This window comes from Saccopteryx leptura, chromosome 10 (genome assembly GCF_036850995.1).
Source record: "Saccopteryx leptura isolate mSacLep1 chromosome 10, mSacLep1_pri_phased_curated, whole genome shotgun sequence".
In the NCBI taxonomy this organism is placed as follows: domain Eukaryota; kingdom Metazoa; phylum Chordata; class Mammalia; order Chiroptera; family Emballonuridae; genus Saccopteryx; species Saccopteryx leptura.
The window spans coordinates 63,888,775-63,907,627 of NC_089512.1; the positions used below are offsets into that span (position 1 = coordinate 63,888,775).

At 40.7% G+C, this 18,853-nt stretch overlaps 1 protein-coding gene across 1 annotated transcript in view; it reads right to left on the bottom strand.

Moving 5' to 3' along the window:
• GXYLT2 (glucoside xylosyltransferase 2) overlaps positions 1-18,853 on the bottom strand; it is a 105,905-nt gene that overhangs the window by 72,355 nt on the left and 14,697 nt on the right. Inside the window, exon 2 of the mRNA XM_066352147.1 lies at positions 12,731-12,923. Coding sequence (XP_066208244.1) covers positions 12,731-12,923 — 193 coding nt within the window. The remainder of the gene's footprint in view (positions 1-12,730; positions 12,924-18,853) is intronic.

An 18,853-nucleotide genomic window follows, 5' to 3' on the forward strand; every position in this document is an offset into this window, starting at 1 on the left:
AGAGATCCAATAGAAACTGCTTGAACTGTTGGCTGACCAAAGCTCTGGGTTTCAGTGACCACACCCATTGAATCACTAGTGGCCACATCCTACTGAGGTCTGAGAAAATTTTCAGGACAGACCGACATCTGAGGTATTGGGGTGGGAGTCACATGCACTGCTTTTCCAGATGCCTGATTAGCCCCAGCCTCTAGGCTTTAACCACAAGTTTTTTCAGGGACGGAGCTTAACAATCAGCCCACAGACAGAGGCAGCTGAAGGCAGATCTCAGAGTCTTTTGATGACTTGCCCCCAGGCCTGGTACTGGTAAAAGCCAGCCTTTGTGTGCAACTTGGTCCTTCCATGTGCACCTAAGCCCAGCAGAAGCAGCCACAAACTCTGGATTGCTTATAAGTCTAAAAAGGTTACTAAGGGCCAGTCACTGGCAGTGTCTTACACGGATCTGCAGCAGGTTGCCTCCTAAGAAACCCAGAACCTACACATCCAATGGCCAGCTACAAACAACATCAAAGAAGTATCCAACTAGCATTACTAGCAGCACATCCAAAGCAAAAACACATCAGGCATCAAAATCAGCTGAGGCAAATTCCACTTCCTATGGTCAGCACCTGCACAGCAGCTCACACACATTGGACAAGGCAGTGCCTTACAGTCAGCTGGACCAAGTCCCAAATACCCTGCCCCGCTGGGCTAGGTTCCACAGGGGAAAGGGTGAGAGGCTTAGAGCACAGACATTCAAAGTATGAGTTCCTTGGAGCTTATTGTTGGGACTGGTCAAAGAGCTTAGCTGCCTCCTAGGGAGGGGCCACAATCAGCTCCAGTGAAAGACACTCTCAATCTTCTTCCCTGAGACCGGTGACTCCTCAGATGAAAGAACTTCTGCAGAGGGGACTGTCAGCCCCACCCAATCTCAACCTTCTGCTCACCTCACTGGGAAGAAATAGAATTGGAGTATCCAGCAGTGGCTGAAGGAGTAGGCTCTGGAGTAGGGGCCACTTTCCTTATACTAAGCACCTGACTGAAAGACCCACAAAGTAGGGGTTCCCACTAGCTCAGTTGCCCTAATCCAAGAAACTTGCAACCTGTGGAGAGGTTGGTGGGGTAAGGTCAATCTAAGCCAATTCTACAGTCTCTCCAGAAGACTGGGAAGACAAGACAGCTGTAAGGGGAGATGGAGCAGCTGAAAAGTGGAGGCAAATCTTAAGGAGCTTGTGCCCTTTTATAGAGCTGCTCTCAGATGTAAGCTGGAGGAAGTCAACCCTTTTACACAGGTTGGCCCCTCCCACACACATCCAGGCAAAGAAAATGCAAACACAAACAGTGAACAGAGTGGTAGCTCCAGAGAGGTAGCCCATGGTCGGTTACAAAGAACATCTGACATCAACCGTTACCCAAACCCTGTCCAAGAGGACCCAGAAACAACACAACCAGTAGTGGGAAGCAGACAGCACCAATGCTAGACTCAACTAGCCACATAAGCAGCATGCCCAAAGGGGGAGTCCAGCAAACACCAGACCCTGATGAGAATAACTCCAAAGGACATACACTGCACAGTAAGAAATACATGTGACCCTTAGAGCCAGCCATCATGAAGGGTTTACTCCATCTGCAAAAGAACCAACAGCACTCAAGACTCACATACAACAGATGAGTAAATATAATCCCAAGAAAGATTCCCAGAGCAACAAGTTCAGGTAGCCTGGAAGTTTGTACCACTGAGCACACCTTACTCATAAAGACATCACAAAAAATTTGGGAGTCAAAGCAGAGTTACCTAATACACAGACAAAATGGGCAAAGAAATATGACCCAAATGAATCATGAGAAATTCTCCCAAAAAAGAAAACTTAAATGAAATGAGAGCAACCAAACTCCCAGATGCAGAGTTTAAAATAATGGTTACTAGAATGCTAAGGATCTTAAAGTAAGAATGGATGATCAGAGTGCAAACTTAACAAAGAGATAGTAAGCATTAAAACCGACATTGAGGCCCTGGCCGGTTGGTTCAGCGGTAGAGCGTCGGCCTGGCGTGCGGGGGACCCGGGTTCGATTCCCGGCCAGGGCACACAGGAGAAGCACCCATTTGCTTCTCCACCCCCACCCCCTCCTTCCTCTCTGTCTCTCTCTTCCCCTCCCGCAGCCAAGGCTCCATTGGAGCAAAGATTGCCCGGGCACTGGGGATGGCTCCTTGGCCTCTGCCCCAGGCGCTAGAGTGGCTCTGGTCGCAGCAAAGCGACGCCCTGGAGGGGCAGAGCATCGCTCCCTGGTGGGCAGAGGTCGCCCCTGGTGGGCGAGCCGGGTGGATCCCAGTCGGGCGGATCCCAGTCGGGCGCATGTGGGAGTCTGTCTGACTGTCTCTCCCCATTTCCAGCTTCAAAAAAAAAACAAAAAACTGACATTGAAACCATAAAAAAGAACCAGTCAGAAATGGCAAATACAATATCTGAAATGAAGACTACACTAGAAAGAATCAAGAGCAGGTTGGATGAAGCAGAGGATCCAATCAGTGATTTAGAGGACCAGATAAATGTAAGCAGGGCAGTAAAAAGAAGAGGCTCAAGAAGGCTGAAGAAACTCTTAAGAGCTCTATGACAACATCAAGCAAAACAACATGCACATCATAGGTGTTCCTGAAGGAGAAGAGAATGAACAAGGGATAGAGAACTTGTTTGAAGAAACCATACTTGAAAATTTCCCTAACCTGATGAAGAAAAAAGTCACACAAGTTCAAGAAGCACAGTCATTTCCATTAAAGATGAACCCAAAGAGACCACACCAAGACACATAATAATTAAAATGCCAAAGATAAGAGACAAAGAAAGAGTCCTAAAAGTAGCAAGAGAAAAGCAATTAACTACTTACAAAAGAGCCTCCATAAGGCTGTCATCTGACTTCTCAACAGAAACACTTCAGGCCAGAAGGGATTGGCAAGCAATTTCAAAGTGATGCAAAATAAGAACCTACAACCAAGACTATAATACCCAGCAAAGCTATTACTTAAAATTGAAAGAAAAATAAAGCTTCCCAGGCAAAAACGGCTCAAGGAGTTCATTACCACCAAACCAGTACTGCAAGAAATGTTAAAGGGTCTGCTATAAGAAGAGGAAAGGAAAAAAGAAATTGAGAGAAAGAGGTTTAAAGAATAAAATGGTGGCCCTGACTGGATGGCTCAGTGGATAGAGTATTGGCTTGGCATGTAGATATCCCAGCTTTTATCCCTGTTCAGGGCACACATGAGAAGTGACTATCTGCTTCTCCTCCCCTCCCTTTCTCCTTTTTCTCTCTCTTCCCCTCTCACAGTCAGTGGCTTGATTGGTTCAAGCATCAGCCTTAGGCACAGAGGATAGCTCAGTTGATTCAAGCATGGGCCTCATATGAGGGTTGCTGGGAGGATCTTGGTCAGGGTGCATGTGAGAGTCCGTCTACTTCTCCTCCTCTCATATAAAAAAAGAAATAAAAAATTGCAATAAGAAAGTACACATCAATAACCTTAAATGTAAATAAACTAAATGCTTCAATCAAAAGACAGGGTAGCTGAATGGATAAGAAAACATACGCATGAGACCAGCACAGAACAGAAGATACACATAGACTGAAAGTGAAGGGATAGAAAAAAATATTTCATGCAAATGGAAATAAAGAAAAAACTGCAGTATCAATACTTATATCCAACAAAATAGTCTTTAAAACAAAGGCTATAGTAAAGGACAAAGAGGGTCACTATATAATGGTAAAGGGAGCAATCCAGCAAGAGGATAGAACCATTGTAAATATTTATGCACCCAATATAGGAGCACTTAAATATATAAAGCAGATTTTGATGAACATAAAGGGCAATACAGTATTGGGATTTTAACACCCCACTAATATCAATGGATAGATCCTCCAGACAGAAAATCAACAAAGAAACAGTGGACTTAAATGACACACTAGATCAACTGGATTTAATTGATATCTTCAGAATATTTTACCCCAAACCAGCAGAATATACTTCTTTTCAAGTGCTCATGGTACGTTTTCTAGGAGAGACCACATGTTAGGACAGAGAACAAGTCTCAATAAATTTAAAAAGAATGAAATTATATCAGCATCTTCTCTGATCACAATGACATGAAATTAGAAATCAACTACAATAGAAAAAAGTGAAACATTCAAACATTTGGAGGCTAAATAGCATATTATAAATAATAAATGGGTTAACAATGAGATCAAAGAAGAAATACAGAAATTCCTTGAAACAAATAAAAATGAACATACAATAACCCAAAATCTATGGGACACAGCAAAAGTCCTGAGAGGGAAATTTATAGCAAGACAGCCCGTGTCCATCAGTGAATGAGTGGATAAAAAACCTGTGGTATATTTACATAATGGAATTATAGTCGGCAGTGGAAAAAAAAAAAAGGAAATTTCATCTTTTGCAACAACATGGATGAACTCTGAGATCATTATACTAAGTGAAATAAACCAGGCAGAGAAAACAAGTACCATATGATCTCAAGTGGAACTTATATGTGGAATCTAAAGCAAACAATAAACTGAGGAACAAAACAGAAACAGAGGCAGGGCCACAGGGTACAGAAAGACAGCTGTCAGATGGAAGGGGGTAGAGGGGACTGGATCAAGGTGAAGGGATTAGGCCCCAAACATATATACATAACACATATATACAGACAACAGGATAGCAATAGCCAGAGGAAAAGGGAGGTGAAGGTAGGGGAAAGGGGTAAGGGGGGGAAATGGATGTAGAAAGAGACTGCATGGGGCATGGGAGCCATGGAGAGGAGTGCAGGGGTGTTATATTGAGTGGGACTTTTTTTTTAAGTGAGAAGAGGGGAGATAGACATTCTCCTGCACTTGCCCTGACTGGGATCTACCTGGCAACCCCAGTCTGGGGCCAATATTAAATTCAGTTGAGCTATTTTTACCACCTGAGGCTGACATGCTTGGACCAAACAAGGTATACTCAGTGCCACGGCCCAACACTCGAACCAGTCAAGCCACTGGCTGCGGGAGGAGAAAAGGAGAGAAAGGGGAGGTGGAGGGGTAGGAGAAGCAGATAGTTGCTTTTCTTGTTTGCCCTGACCGGGAATCAAACACGGAATGCCCATACACTGGGCCAACTCTCTATCCACCGGCCAAGGCTGAGTGAGACTCTTGAGACCATGTCAACACAATAAAATTATTGCTTTTTTTTTTTTTTTTTACAGAGACAGAGAGAGTCAGAGAGAGGGATAGATAGGGACAGACAGACAGGAACGGAGAGAGATGAGAAGCATCAATCATTAGTTTTTCGTTGCAACACCTTAGTTGTTCATTGATTGCTTTCTCATATGTGCCTTGACCATGGGGCTACAGCAGACTGAGTAACCCCTTGCTCAAGCCAGGAACCTTGGGTCCAAGCTGGTGAGCCTTGCTCAAACTAGATGAGCCTGCGTTCAAACTGGCGAGCTCGAGATCTCGAACCTGTGTCCTCTGCATCCCAGTCGGACGCTCTATCCACTGCGCCACCGCCTGGTCAGGCAATTATTGCATTTTTTAAAAGATTTTATTTATTTATTTTTTAGAGAGGGGGAAGAGAAAGAGAGAGAGAACAAGGGGGCGGGGAGCAGGAACCATCAACTCCCATATGTGCCTTGACCAGGAAAGCCCAGGCCTTTGGACTGATGACCTCAGCATTCCAGGTTGACACATTATCCACTGAGCCACTGCAGGTCAACACAATAAATTAAAAAATAAAAATAAAAGAATTTATCCTAAGTAAAAATCCCCAAACTGTACACATTTTTACAATTTTAATTATTCTCTCTTGTTTTTTAACAGAAAAAAAAAGGAAACAACCTAAATATGAGATTGATTACATAAACTCTGTAGTATGCCTACACAACAGAATACTATGCAGGTACCAGGGATGAGGTTGTCGAACAAGGGTCAGCAAACAATGATAGTGCAAGGGTCCAACTCAGCCAGCTACACATAGCACATAAGCCAAGAATGCTTATACATTGTTAAAAGTTGAAAAAGTAAAAACAAAAGCAATATTTTTTACATGAAAAATCACATGAAATTTGAATTTCAGTGTTTATAAATAAGAGTTTTATTGGGCCACAGCTATACCCATTGGTTTATGTATTTCTTTTTTTTTTTCTTTTCTTTGTGAGAGAGAGAGACAGACAGACAGGCACAGACAGGCAAAAAGGGAATTTGAGAAGCATTAACTCACAGTTGTGGCACCGTAGTTGTTCATTGGTTGCTTTCTCATATGTGCCTTGACCAAGGGGCTCCACCCAAGCCAGTGACCCATAGCGCAAGCCAGTGACCTTGGGCTCGGCCAGCAACCTTGGGCTCAAGTCTGCAACCTTAGGCTTCAAGTCAGCATCCTTTGGGCTCAAGGTAGTGATTATGGGGTCATGTATATGATCCTATGCTCAACCTAGTGACGCTGCACTCAAGCTAGTAAACCCGCACTCAAGCGACTTCAGGGTTTTGAACCTGGGTCCTCAGTGTCCCAGGCTGATGCTCCATCTACTGCACACCGCCTGGTCAGGCGGTTTATAAATTTCTATGGCTGCTTTTAGTGTAAACAGCAGGGTTGAATAACTATGAGATGATATAGCCTGCAAAGCCTAAAACAGTTACCATCTGGTCTTTCACAGAAAAAGTTGGTCAACCACTGTTTTAAAAGAAATTCAGTGATATATCAGTAATAAAAGAGAAAATATAGGATATGATCCCATTTCTGTTGACATGAAAATAAAAAAATGTAAATTAATTCTCCATAAGTATTAGTATGATGGTTAATGTTTTTTCACTTACAATTAATTAGTGACTTTTTTCAATGTACATATATTGCTTATATAATCACATAAAATTTTATGAAAAGACATACCATTGGGAACACTTTAAATTTGCAATTTTAAGATGAACATTTGGGAGGAAAATCTCAGAATGAGAAAATGTTGGAGTGATAGTCAAAGTATTTGACAACTTACTTACGAAGGGCACTGACCAATCAGAAGCCACATCAGGCACAAGTATTCAGAACAATTGCACAAACACATCAGAATTGATACTAGGCATAAAAAGTCAGTACAAGAGTACCAACTAACCCTAGCTGGGTAGTCAGCTGGTTAGAGCATCGTCCCGAAGCACAGAGGTTGCTGGTTCGAATCCTGCTCAGGGCACATACAGGATCAGATCGATGTTCCTGTCTTTCTCTCTCTCTCTCCTTCCTCTCTCACTGAATCAATAAATTTAAAAAAAAAAATTTTTTTTTTAAAGTACCAACTAGTCAGAACAGACACTAAGCACAAATACCCAGTACAATTGTGCTACTGACAATAGTCCAAATTCAGCCCTGGAGGGAGAACAGGGAGGTCCTGGCTCTACTGGTTTCCTTAACAATTTGATCTTTACCATCATATCTTCTAGAAAGGTTTATCTACTTTTGTCAATCTACATCTTTTAACTGGAATGTTCAGTCCCTTTACATTTTTTACTAGGCATATATACAAATAGTGCACTGAGTGCAAACACTATTTGGAAGTGTCACAGTTCCTGTTGACACTTCCTCCATGGCAAAGCTACACCCTCCTTCACATACACACATACACCACAGGCTGTTGCTCCCCACTGTCCCTGCCAGAATGGATTGGTGGCCATCCCCATTTCTGTGTCCCACTATTTTCTAATACTGAGTCTAGAGCAGGAGCATAGTTTAGCAAAATCTAAATTACATGTCCGATCCCAAGCTTCCTAGAGAGTCTAGGAAATCGACCAGCTGTCATCTTCAGCTTCTATGTTGGGAAATGATAAGAATAAATAAAACTTTAAAAAATTAAAGATGTACAGTGTAGATAATAACTAACTATTACCATACATATTGTACTTGAGCAGTTTTAAAATAAATTCTACTTAAATAAAAGTTGCACACAATGCAACTTTCAAAAAATAATGATGACAATTAGCATTTTGTTTTGGTTTTTATCTTGAGGTATGTGACCCTGCACTGCCCAGGAAGTTATCATGAGAAACTTTGGACACTCCCACATGCCTCCCAGTGTTGAAACTGACAGCTTTGAGAAGAGTGACATAACCTGCCCCTCTACCATTTCCTGTGGCTGAGCAGAAACCAACTGCTGTTGATCTATTAACACTACTTTAGGGCTAACATACTGCCCAATATATAGGAGGTGTTCCAAAGAATATTTGTGGAATGAGAAAATATATAGATTATGTGATTCAGTCTCCCAATTATACTGTCATAAGAAGAGCAAGAATCATTTGTCCCGCCCTGGCCTAATAGCTCTGTTGGTTACAGCATCATCCCAAAGCACAAAGGTTGCCGGTTTGATCCCTGGTCAGGGCACATACAGGAACAGATCAATGTTCCTGTCTCTGTCTCTCTCCCAGCCTCTCTCTCTAAAATCAATTTAAAATTTTTTTTTTAAAAAAGAATCATTTGTCCCCTTTGTGTATCTATCTACATAGGTTTTTTTGTTTATCCTTTGATACAGATAAAGAAATTGGGACTGAGAGTTCTATGACTTATATAAGAGCAAATATTTTAAATCAAAAGTGGCACCATAATCCCAGTATGATAAAGAGGGGTGACACCACAAGCCCTGCCTAGGTTGTAACATCCTATTATAATTTCCTTTGTTAGCAGAGCTTCACTAGTCTAACAAAGACCTGAAAAAATGAGCCATCAAAGGGGTAAAGGCATGAGGAAATTCAAACCATGGTACAACTTTACAAGTTATCTACAATGATTTCCTCTATGTAATTTAGCTCCTAATTTATAATATCCCAATTACTATGGCTCAAAACAAATTACTCCAAAATTCAGTAACTTTTTTACTTATTATGCTCATAGATTCCATGATTCACGAATTTGGAATCAGGCACAGAAGAAACAGCTTGACACTGCTCCACAATGTCCGAGGCCTCCAGTGGAGGCCTCGAAGACTGGAGGCTGGAATCATCTGAAGGCTCATTTACTCATATGTCTGGTGGGTGAGGGGTTATTGGCTGGGCACCTCAGTTCCTCTCTGCATGGACCTGTGTGGGTCATCTCTCCATACAGGCTAGTTTGGGCTTCATCACAATGTGACAGCCAGGTTCTAAAAGCAGAAAGAACCAAGAAGAAGCTGTAGCCTATTGGTGACATAGGCTCAAGTGTCACACAGCATTACATTTGTAAAACCCTATTTTAAATGTACATACATATTGTATATGTAGATGTATATGTATTAGCTATTGCCTTATAACAAATTATCCCCCAACTTAATAGCTTAAAACCAAAAACATTCGTCTCATATAGCTTCTTAGGGTCAGGAATCTGCAAACTATGTTGTTCTGGCTCAGGGCTTCTTGTGAGGTTGCAGCCCAACTATTGGCTGGGGTTACAGTCATCTGAAGCTAGACAGGGCTGAGGTTTCATCTTCAAGTTTACTCACATGAGAGTTGGCAACAGGCCTTCATTCCTTAACATGTGGGCTTCTCCAAGGATTGCTGTGATAGGGCAGCTGGCTTCCCCCAGAGCAAGTGATCCAGGAGAGAAAGAGATTGCAAAAAAAAAAAAAAAAAAAAAAAGACTAGAATCTATGTAAACACAATTAATTAAATTTAAAAAAATTTAAAAAGAGAAAAAAAGGAAGAAAAAAAATCAAAGGTGTCAGGATGCCTTTTTAAGCCTAATTCTGAAGTGAGACAGCATCACTTTTTCCCTATGTTATTGGTCACAAAGACCAATCCCGGGACAGTGTAGGGAAACTGTCCCTACACTGGAAAGGGTGTGAATAACAGAAGGTGGGACCACTGGAGCCTCTTTGAAAAATACAATCTGCCACACATCTGTGGCCATACATACACATTTTCCTTCTCCTTTTCTTTAAGCCCAAGTCTATCTTTTGTCTCCATCCTCACGCCCCAGCTTCTTGCATGCAGTTGATACTCAAGAAGTACTTTTCAAATAGATATTGTACAAGATATTCCTAATGTTTTCTCATAGCCAGATTCCTTCTTTCCTGCACAAAGAGTACTTCTCAGCCCCCTGGACTTGAGTGGGCCTTGTGACCACTTCTGAACAATTAAATGTGAGCAGAAAAGACTTGTGTTGCTGTCAAGCTGAGGGAACAAAAAGCACAGTAATAATCATTTATTACTGTAAAGGCTCCACGTTCCAACAGGTACACTTCTACGCATGAAAAGTCTGTCACTGCAGGACACACAGCAGGCACGAGGACATTCTCTGGGAATTGTTAGCATAGCCTTACCTGGCCTATCCTGATTATAAATATATCATTTCTTTCATCAGTCCAGCTGACCCCAAGTTGTAGATAGGAAAACTGAAGCTCAGGAAGGCCACAAGACTTGCGGAATTGTTTGTAAATTATGAACATGATTTTTACCTTTTCCAAAGGGTTCTTATGAGCATTAAATAATAGTAGACCATAAACCCTTGACAAATGCTTATTCTTACCACCATTTCCCTATACTGTAGCTTCAGAGCAGCTAACTCTGCACGTTTCAATCTACAGCAGTGGTACCTTGACACATAAGCACTTTAAATCATGAGCAATTTGAGAGATGAGCAGTCACTCATGGGATTTTTTTCTTTAAGTCACAAACAGATATTTGAATCATGAGCTTCCGCCACCCTCCACTAGATAGCCTGCCGAATGTTCTGAAAGGGAGGAAGAAACAAACTTCCACGGAAAGGTTTTTGTTGGATTGGCCTCTAAGTGAAAGCGAGGAAAGTGTGGCGAAAAAGCCAAGTCAGTGAAGAAAATGATGATTGTTGGGCAAATGAGTTTGTAAAATTTGTATTTTCTGAGTTTGCTCACTTTTACTGTTAAAAATGGCACTGGGCAATTGTCTGAAATTGCTAATTACCTTCCTGCTTGGGAAGGGCCATTGTTATGCTAATGTTGCCAGGGGAGGGGTTTTCATGCCAAAAAGTTTTGAAAAGAGCAGAGAAGAAGAAGGGGAAGGAGAAGGAAGCCATACAACGATGATTAAGCAAAGTAAAAAAATAGGAATTAAGTTTAGCGATAAAGTTACATATCATATTTAGTGTGTAAGTTAAATTCTGCAATTAAATATAGCATTAAGTATGTAGAGAGTAAGTTATGTTAAGCGATACCGCATGAAATGAAAACTTCCCCCACCAGTCTCCTCCCCCTCTACCAGCATCTTCGCCTGACCTTGAAGGTAAATACACTTCATAAACCAGTTTATTTCTTTACATTCTCTCTTATTATGTGTGTGTGTGTGTGTGTGTGTGTGTGTGTGTATATATATATATATATATATGTATTGTTATTTATAAAGTACATTTTCTTATTTAAAAGCATATAAAACAAAAAATCCATGTGGTTTTTGGGGGTCGAAACAGATTAGTTGCATTCCCATTAATTTAAATGGGGAAATTCGATTTGACACATGAGCAGCAAATTGAGTCACAAGCTCGGCCATGAAACGAATTAAACTCATGTGTCAAGGTACCACTGTATTTTTCCTTTTCCTTCCTCTAACTCAGATCATTTTGAAGACATTTTGCAAACAATTTCAAAGTCCTAAGAATATTTGTTCCCCTGGCTGGCTTCTCTTGGTGAAGGTACCAAGATAATTCTTTTCTATAGAAAACATAACACGTTTTCTAGCTTTCTGTTATTAGTCTTTCTCGGCCCAACATGCATCTTGGGCGTTTCTCATCAGCACAACCCCTGGGGGCAGGATGCAGCACTGCTAACTCCAGGAAGTAGACACAACACAAGACAAGCGCTTGCTCTGTCAGCATTGAAGAACGTACTGCAAGAGAAGTCTTTCAAGGAAAACAAAGCTTGGTCTACAAAGTCACACATGTAGCTAGATTTGGAAGAAGAGGCATTTCCAAAAAGCTCAAGAACTGGTTTAAAAAATCATTGTTTGTTTCTAAGCATAGGAACAGTCAAATAGATAATGACCCAACCACATGATAAAATACTATGAAGCCACTAAAAAGGATGATTTATGAATGTATGAATACTGACCTGGAATGATAATGACAATATGGTTTTAAGTGAGGAAAAGCAAGTTCCAGAAGAACAACACAGAGAATAATACTGATTTTGTAAAATAAATTACATTTTAATCTGGGTACGTATATATTCATGTGTTATGCATGTGCCTATATACAGAAATATACTTGTATATACACACATGCAGGTAAAGACACATACACACACCCATATATGAAAACAAACAAATAGAAGAATCATTCAAAATCATTAATTCTGATAGTTTTTTGGTTTAGACCGAAGGGTAGCAAGGACTGTACCTCTTAGTTTATAACATCTATATTGTCTGAATTTATTTTAATGAACATCTATTACTCTTCATTCATAAAACATATATAAATAAAAATAAGCTATCTGTCCCCCCATGAGAACAATGTTGATAACACCAAGAGGGATTTAGCCCTGGGTCAAATGCTTCAAGAGTATCATCTCATTTAATCTCCACAATCTCTCTCTTTCTCTCTCTCTCTCTCTCTCTCTCTCTCTCTCTCTCTCTCTCCAGGTCTAACTATCTCTATTTATAGATAACAACAGTAAGGCTCAGAGTCAAGGGTTCATAGTCACACAGTTGAGTATGCAGCAAAAGAGATTAGTGAATAGGATATACACTTCCCCAAACACAGTCTCCTGTACTAGTACATTTTGTGCTGTGATTTCTGTAAATTCACCTGCTTATCAAACTCGGGTTTAAGAGATTCTTCTGTGAAAATGTGAAATTGCATCTTCCTGTGGCTAAAGAGCACTGCTGATTTTAGCATGACCATTGTCTCTTCCAGTCGATTGCCACAGGCCACCACGGCCAGGTGGATCCAGAGTGTGGGTGGCAGCACAGGATGGAAACCCCTAGGCTCTCCAGGCCTCCTAGAAAGATGAAAAAGGTAAAAGCTATTACTAAAATCATAAAAAAAAAAAACCTCACACAAAAAAACTGAACAAACCAGCTAGTAAATGGTTGGAACATTTCAAAACATGAACAGGCACAATCTGTTATATTTTATAAAGTGGTTAAGCATTTTGACAATTCTTGCTTAGAGAAAAATACCATTTATTCCAATATTTATCCTGGCAGTAGCAGGATGAGTCACTGTTCAGACTGCTATAGGTGTCTGGGACTTTTCTGCCAGCACTTAGCTGTCTAGTGCCTGCTGACTGCCTCTTGGCCCATGTTTGGAAATATACAGCATTGCTAAACTTGACAGCTGAAACAAGGGCTATGCAGCGCACACTCACATGGGCCATGAAAATTAGATTTGAATGCAACTTGAATAAGACGGGGGTGGGTCATGGCTTTCCCATGTGAAATGAGCAACATGATATACCCATCATCTGGATGGTTTTATGTTGCAGTGGAAAACATGACCACTGAACCAAAGAAAAATCACACTAGTCCAGGAGGCAAGCACAGAAACCAACACATGTGCCTCCATTACGTCTTGGCAGACTCTTGAAGAAACAGGTGTTACTTTTAACCATATCACTCAAGATTGCTGAGGTGGTATGTGTGAAATTCAGCTTCCAGTATGAAACTGATATTAATGAGAAACAGGCAGGAGAGAGGACAGATTAAGCTGAACATTACCAAGGTATCAAATATCAAGTTAACAACGGAGAGGGGACTAAGATCTGAGAGTCCAGAATCATCATCCTGCTATTTCTTCATAATAAAAGATTTGTTCCAGACAAGGAGATGCAGCCAAGCCTCAAACACTCCACTGAGATACATTTGCAGGCACATTGGAAGAAGGTGACCTGGAAACAGTGCCCTGAGACAAATGAAACTAATTTACTTGTACAAAAGCTTCAGAGACCAGGGAAACTTGGACTTTGAATGCTACCTTCTTTCCAAAAACTTTGAGTACAATCAGTGTGCTGCTCCACTCTTCAATGCTGTGTTGAATAATGGCGGTTTGCTCCAGATTTCTTTCACCAGGAAGAAAGTTAAAGATGTGGGTGGAGCACTTTAGACAGCTTTCCAATTTGATTACTTAGTAGCATGCTTAATAGAAAGAAGCACTACCTCCTAGCTCTGCTAAGCCCAGATGCAGAAAGCTACACTCAGAGTCTACTTATTTCAGTGATCACAGGAAAAGACAATACAGATGTATAAGTATCTCTCAATTATCCAATTCTCTTTATCCTCCTGTTGAAGGCCACCATCTTCCTTCACCTTGGTAACTGTGAAAGCTTCCCTGTAAATGAAAATGTTGAGTGCAGTACAATAATATATTTTGAGAAAAGTGATTACATTCACATAACTTTTATTTATTTATTTTTAAAGTGACAGGAAGGGAGCTAGACTCCCGGATGCACCCCATCAGGATCCACCCAGAAATCACCATCTGGGGTTTCTCCAATTGGCCTGAGGCGGACACAAAGACCAACAGAGCCACTGTCTGTGAGAGGCAAGGAGAGGAAGAAGGGGGAGGGGTGGAGAAGCAGATGGTCGCTTCTCCTGTGTGCCCTGACCAGGAATCAAACCCAGATGTCTGTAAGCCAGGCCAACATTCTTACAGTATAGTTTTGTAATTGTTCTACTTTATTATTTATTGCTGTTAACCTCTTGTTATGCTGAATTTATAAATTAAACTTTATCATAGTTATGTATGTATAAGAAAAAACAGTATATACAGCAGTCCCTCCTTATCCATGGTGGATATGTTCTAAGACCTCTGCCTACCCCCAATGGATGTGTGAAACCACAAATAATACTGAACCTTATAAATATGTTTTCCTATACATACATTCCTTTTCACTTAACGGAAGCACTTTACGGCTCCTCTTTGGCATATCCGAATTGCCAGCATCACTACTCTTGCACTGAGACCATTATTAAATAAAATAAAGGCTACTTGAACTTGCAGAAGCATTTTGATATCCCTACAGTCAATGGGATGACTGAGACAGCTAAGTAACTAATGAGAGTGCAACATACACGGCATGGATACACTGGACAAAATAATGATACATGTTCTGGGTGGGACAGCACTGGACAGCAAGAGAGTTCATCATGCTACTCAGAATGGTGCTCGATTTAAAACTTTTAAATTGTTTATTTCTGGAATTTTCCATTTAATATTTTCAGACCACAGTTGACCATGGGTAACTGAAACTAGATAAGGAGGGACTACTGTAGTGAACAAAACAAAACAAATGCCTGCCCTTGCAGAAGTTACGTTATACAGGTGGTAGCAGAAAATAATGCTCAAAGCCAACAGTAATTAAGTCACTTACATAGATAGTTACTCAGTAGCAAGCACTATGAAGGAAACATACAGTTAAGCAGGAAAAGATAGAGGAGCGGCTGCTGGACTGGCACACACTGTGTAGTGCAAAGTCGGGATAGGCCCACCAAGAAGGTGAGCTCTGGAGACAATGGAAAAGTAAGAGAGTGAGCCATGTGCACTTCTGAGTGAGGAGCATGTCAGGCAGAGGGAACAGCCAGAGAAAAGGTGCTAAATCAGGAACAAGCCTGGCAAATTTGAGGATGCCTTTCTTTGGCACTCAGATATCTGTTTTATTCATCAGCTTCATGACTGAATTTTTATAACTGCTATTAAAGCAATTAACTTATGTAAAGGGATAGAAAGGATGTGTTACAGATAAAGCTAAAATCACAGTCAAACAATAGCCAAAATATGCTACAAAATAGAGATAATACAAAGTCTTTTGCTTAAAAATGTGCTCAATACTTAGGAACATAGACATCATCCAAAAGTAATAAAACAATAAATATAATAGCTTGGATATCTTAAATATGAACCATTACCCCACCCCAAAACAACAACTCTGCTTAGTTTAGTTTTACATACTATGCTTCTATATGAATAAAAAGTTTAACCGTAGTAATCTGGGAAGTACAATTAAACAATAAAGAGATTCCATTTTATTTTCAGATTGGCAAAAATTAAAAATAAAATAAAAATGGGACTATATGAGTTTTGAAGTGGATGGAAGTGGAGGACAGTTCCGACACTGCCAGAGGCAGTATAAAGTGGCCAGCACTGGAGAGCCACTTGGCAACATCTAGCAGGAGTGAAGATATACACACCTTCCAGCCCTCCGATTCCACATCTACATATATAACACTGAGAACCTCTTGCACACTTGCACAAGACCCCTGCAAGAATGTTCATAGCAACCCTGTTTATCATAATGAAAAGCTTGAAATAACTTTGCTGTCCACACATAGGATAATCATGAATATATATGTTTTTTGTGATTTTATTTATTGATTTTAGAGAGGAGAGAAAAGTGGGGGAAGGAGGAGAAAGCATCAATTCATAGTTGCTTCTTGTATGTGCTTTCACCAGGAAAGCCTGGGGTTTTAAACCTGCGACCTCCACATTCCAGGTCAATGCTTTATCCACTGTGCCACCACAGGTCAGGCTCATGAATATATATATATATATTTATGAGGTGAGAGAGGAGGGGAGACAGTGAGGCAGATTCTTGCATGCACCCCAACTGGGATCTACCTGGCAACCCCTGTCTAGGGATGATGCTCAAGTACCAAGCTATTTTTAGTGCCTGAGGCTGATGCACTCCAATTGAGCTATCCTCAGTGCCCCGGGCCATGCTCAAACCAATTGAGCCACTGGCTGCGGAAGGGGAGGAGAGAGGAAAGGGGAAGGGGAGGAGTGGAGAAGCAGACAGTCGCTTCTCCTGTGTTCCTTGACTGGGAAGTGAGCCCAGGATGTCCACATGCTGAGCTGATGCTCTATCCACTGAGCCACTGAACAGGTTTATAACAGTCTTATTGATTTCCAGGTTATTTTTTTTAAAGATTTTATTTATTGACTTTAGAAAGAGAAGAGAGAGTGAGAAGTAGTAGCTGCTTCTTGTATGTGCCTTGACTGGGAAAGCCAACGGCTTTAAACTGGTGACATCAGCATTCCAGATCAACACTTCATCCACTGCCCTACCACAGGTCAGGCTCATGAATATTTTTGATATGTTTAAGTGGAATATACTACATAGCAGTAAAAATGAACTGGAATGTCACATATCAATATAAGACCAAAAAGGAAAAAATCAATTTATAGAAGGATATCTATGAAATACCATTTAGATGAACTTAAAAACAAGCAAAATAACATAGACATGTGGGAAAAAGTACATGTGCATAAGGATAATGAACAACAAATGCAAGATAGTGCTTATCTCTGGAGACTTAAGTTTTAATTTCCTAAGGTGAGTACAGTACACAGAAATTCACTGTTATCATCTTTATTTTTTGTGTGCCCAAAGTATTTGACATATACTTTTCTAATTAAAAAAAAAAAGTGTGCATTCCTCTGCTGCACAGCAGGCGTCTCTTCTTTGCAGCTTCAGTCATTGGGAATGCATGGTACAAAAAGCAGAGGCTAGGGAAGCAGTCTTCCTTGGTATTTGGTGACAGCTACTAAAATATAAAAGTAAAAGCTTCTCCTGGTGGCAGTTCAAGTATGGGATTTAATGAGACCGTTACTGCCAGATTGTTTCTACTCACATTACATTAAAAACCTCAAGTTTCAAGTAATAAATCTGTGTTGTGCAGTCACAATGAATAATTAAGTTTTAGGTCATTGAAATGTGTGACTTTCACCAACTCCAACCGATGGCACACTCAACACTTCTCAAATGTCACTTGAGACAGCAAGGATCAAGGGAAGTCCAGTCTATAAACCTAGGACTTAACCCCTTGATCACGGGCTTTGATGGGAAATGGGTGATGGGAATTCTAACAGTGCTCTGACTGATGGCTATATTCTTGTTTATACTTTATATGTATACATGTATATAAGTATACAGTAATACTTTGGTTATTGCTGATTTTGGTTTTGGTTGATTTTTTTCTGTGAAAAATTTGTCTCGGTTTTCATCAGTTGCCTTGGATTTTGTCGACATGCCCATGTGACCTCGCTGCTAATTTTGTGAAAACAAAGGGTGACCCACATGTTCTCCTGCTCAGTGTGGCATTGTTTCTCATTGTGTGAACATAACCCTGCAAGTCTAGCCAAACAATTCCACTGCTTTCCAGTGTTTTCATGCTTTTTTTATTGACTGCAAGTGCTAATACTACAATTACATGTCAATGATTACTGCGTATACAGTATTCAGTGTAATGTGTTTATTTTGCATTTTTCAGTTTCAAAATGTACATAACACACATAAAATAATATCACATGTGCTCAAATCTCATTGTCCCTATTAAGTGTTTCCCTTACTAATAAGTTAACCCCTCCCTTTGAGCGCCATCATGGGACCAAAGAAAGTTTCCAGAGCCAACAGCCCTTTGAAGAAGGCCAGGAACACGATTGAGTTGAAGAAGGAAATCAATGAAAAATATGAGAGTGGCTTCAAGATTGCTGAAATTGGCCACCTGTACGGGAAGTTGCCATCCACGATAAGTTCCACTGTGACGAAAAAGGAAGCAATAAAGGAGGCTAATGCAGTGAAAGGCATAAATGTGCTAACGAAACAGAGATCGCAAACAATTAAAGAGTTGAACAGTTATTATTAATTTGGATCAATCAAAAACAGTTAGATGGCGATTCTGTTTCGGAGGTCATCATATGTGAAACGGCCAGACTGTTGTATGCTGATTGCATTAAGAAAATGCCTGGGATGAGTGCTAGTGTACTAAGTGATTTTAAGGCCAGCAGAGGCTGGTTTGAAAAATTCAAGACGCGCACTGGCATACACAGTGTCACTACGCACGGCAAAGGTGCAAGTTCGGACAAGTTTGGGGCCGAAAAGTTTGTGTCCGAATTCAAAGATTACGTAGAGGCGGAAGGATTCATCCCCCAACA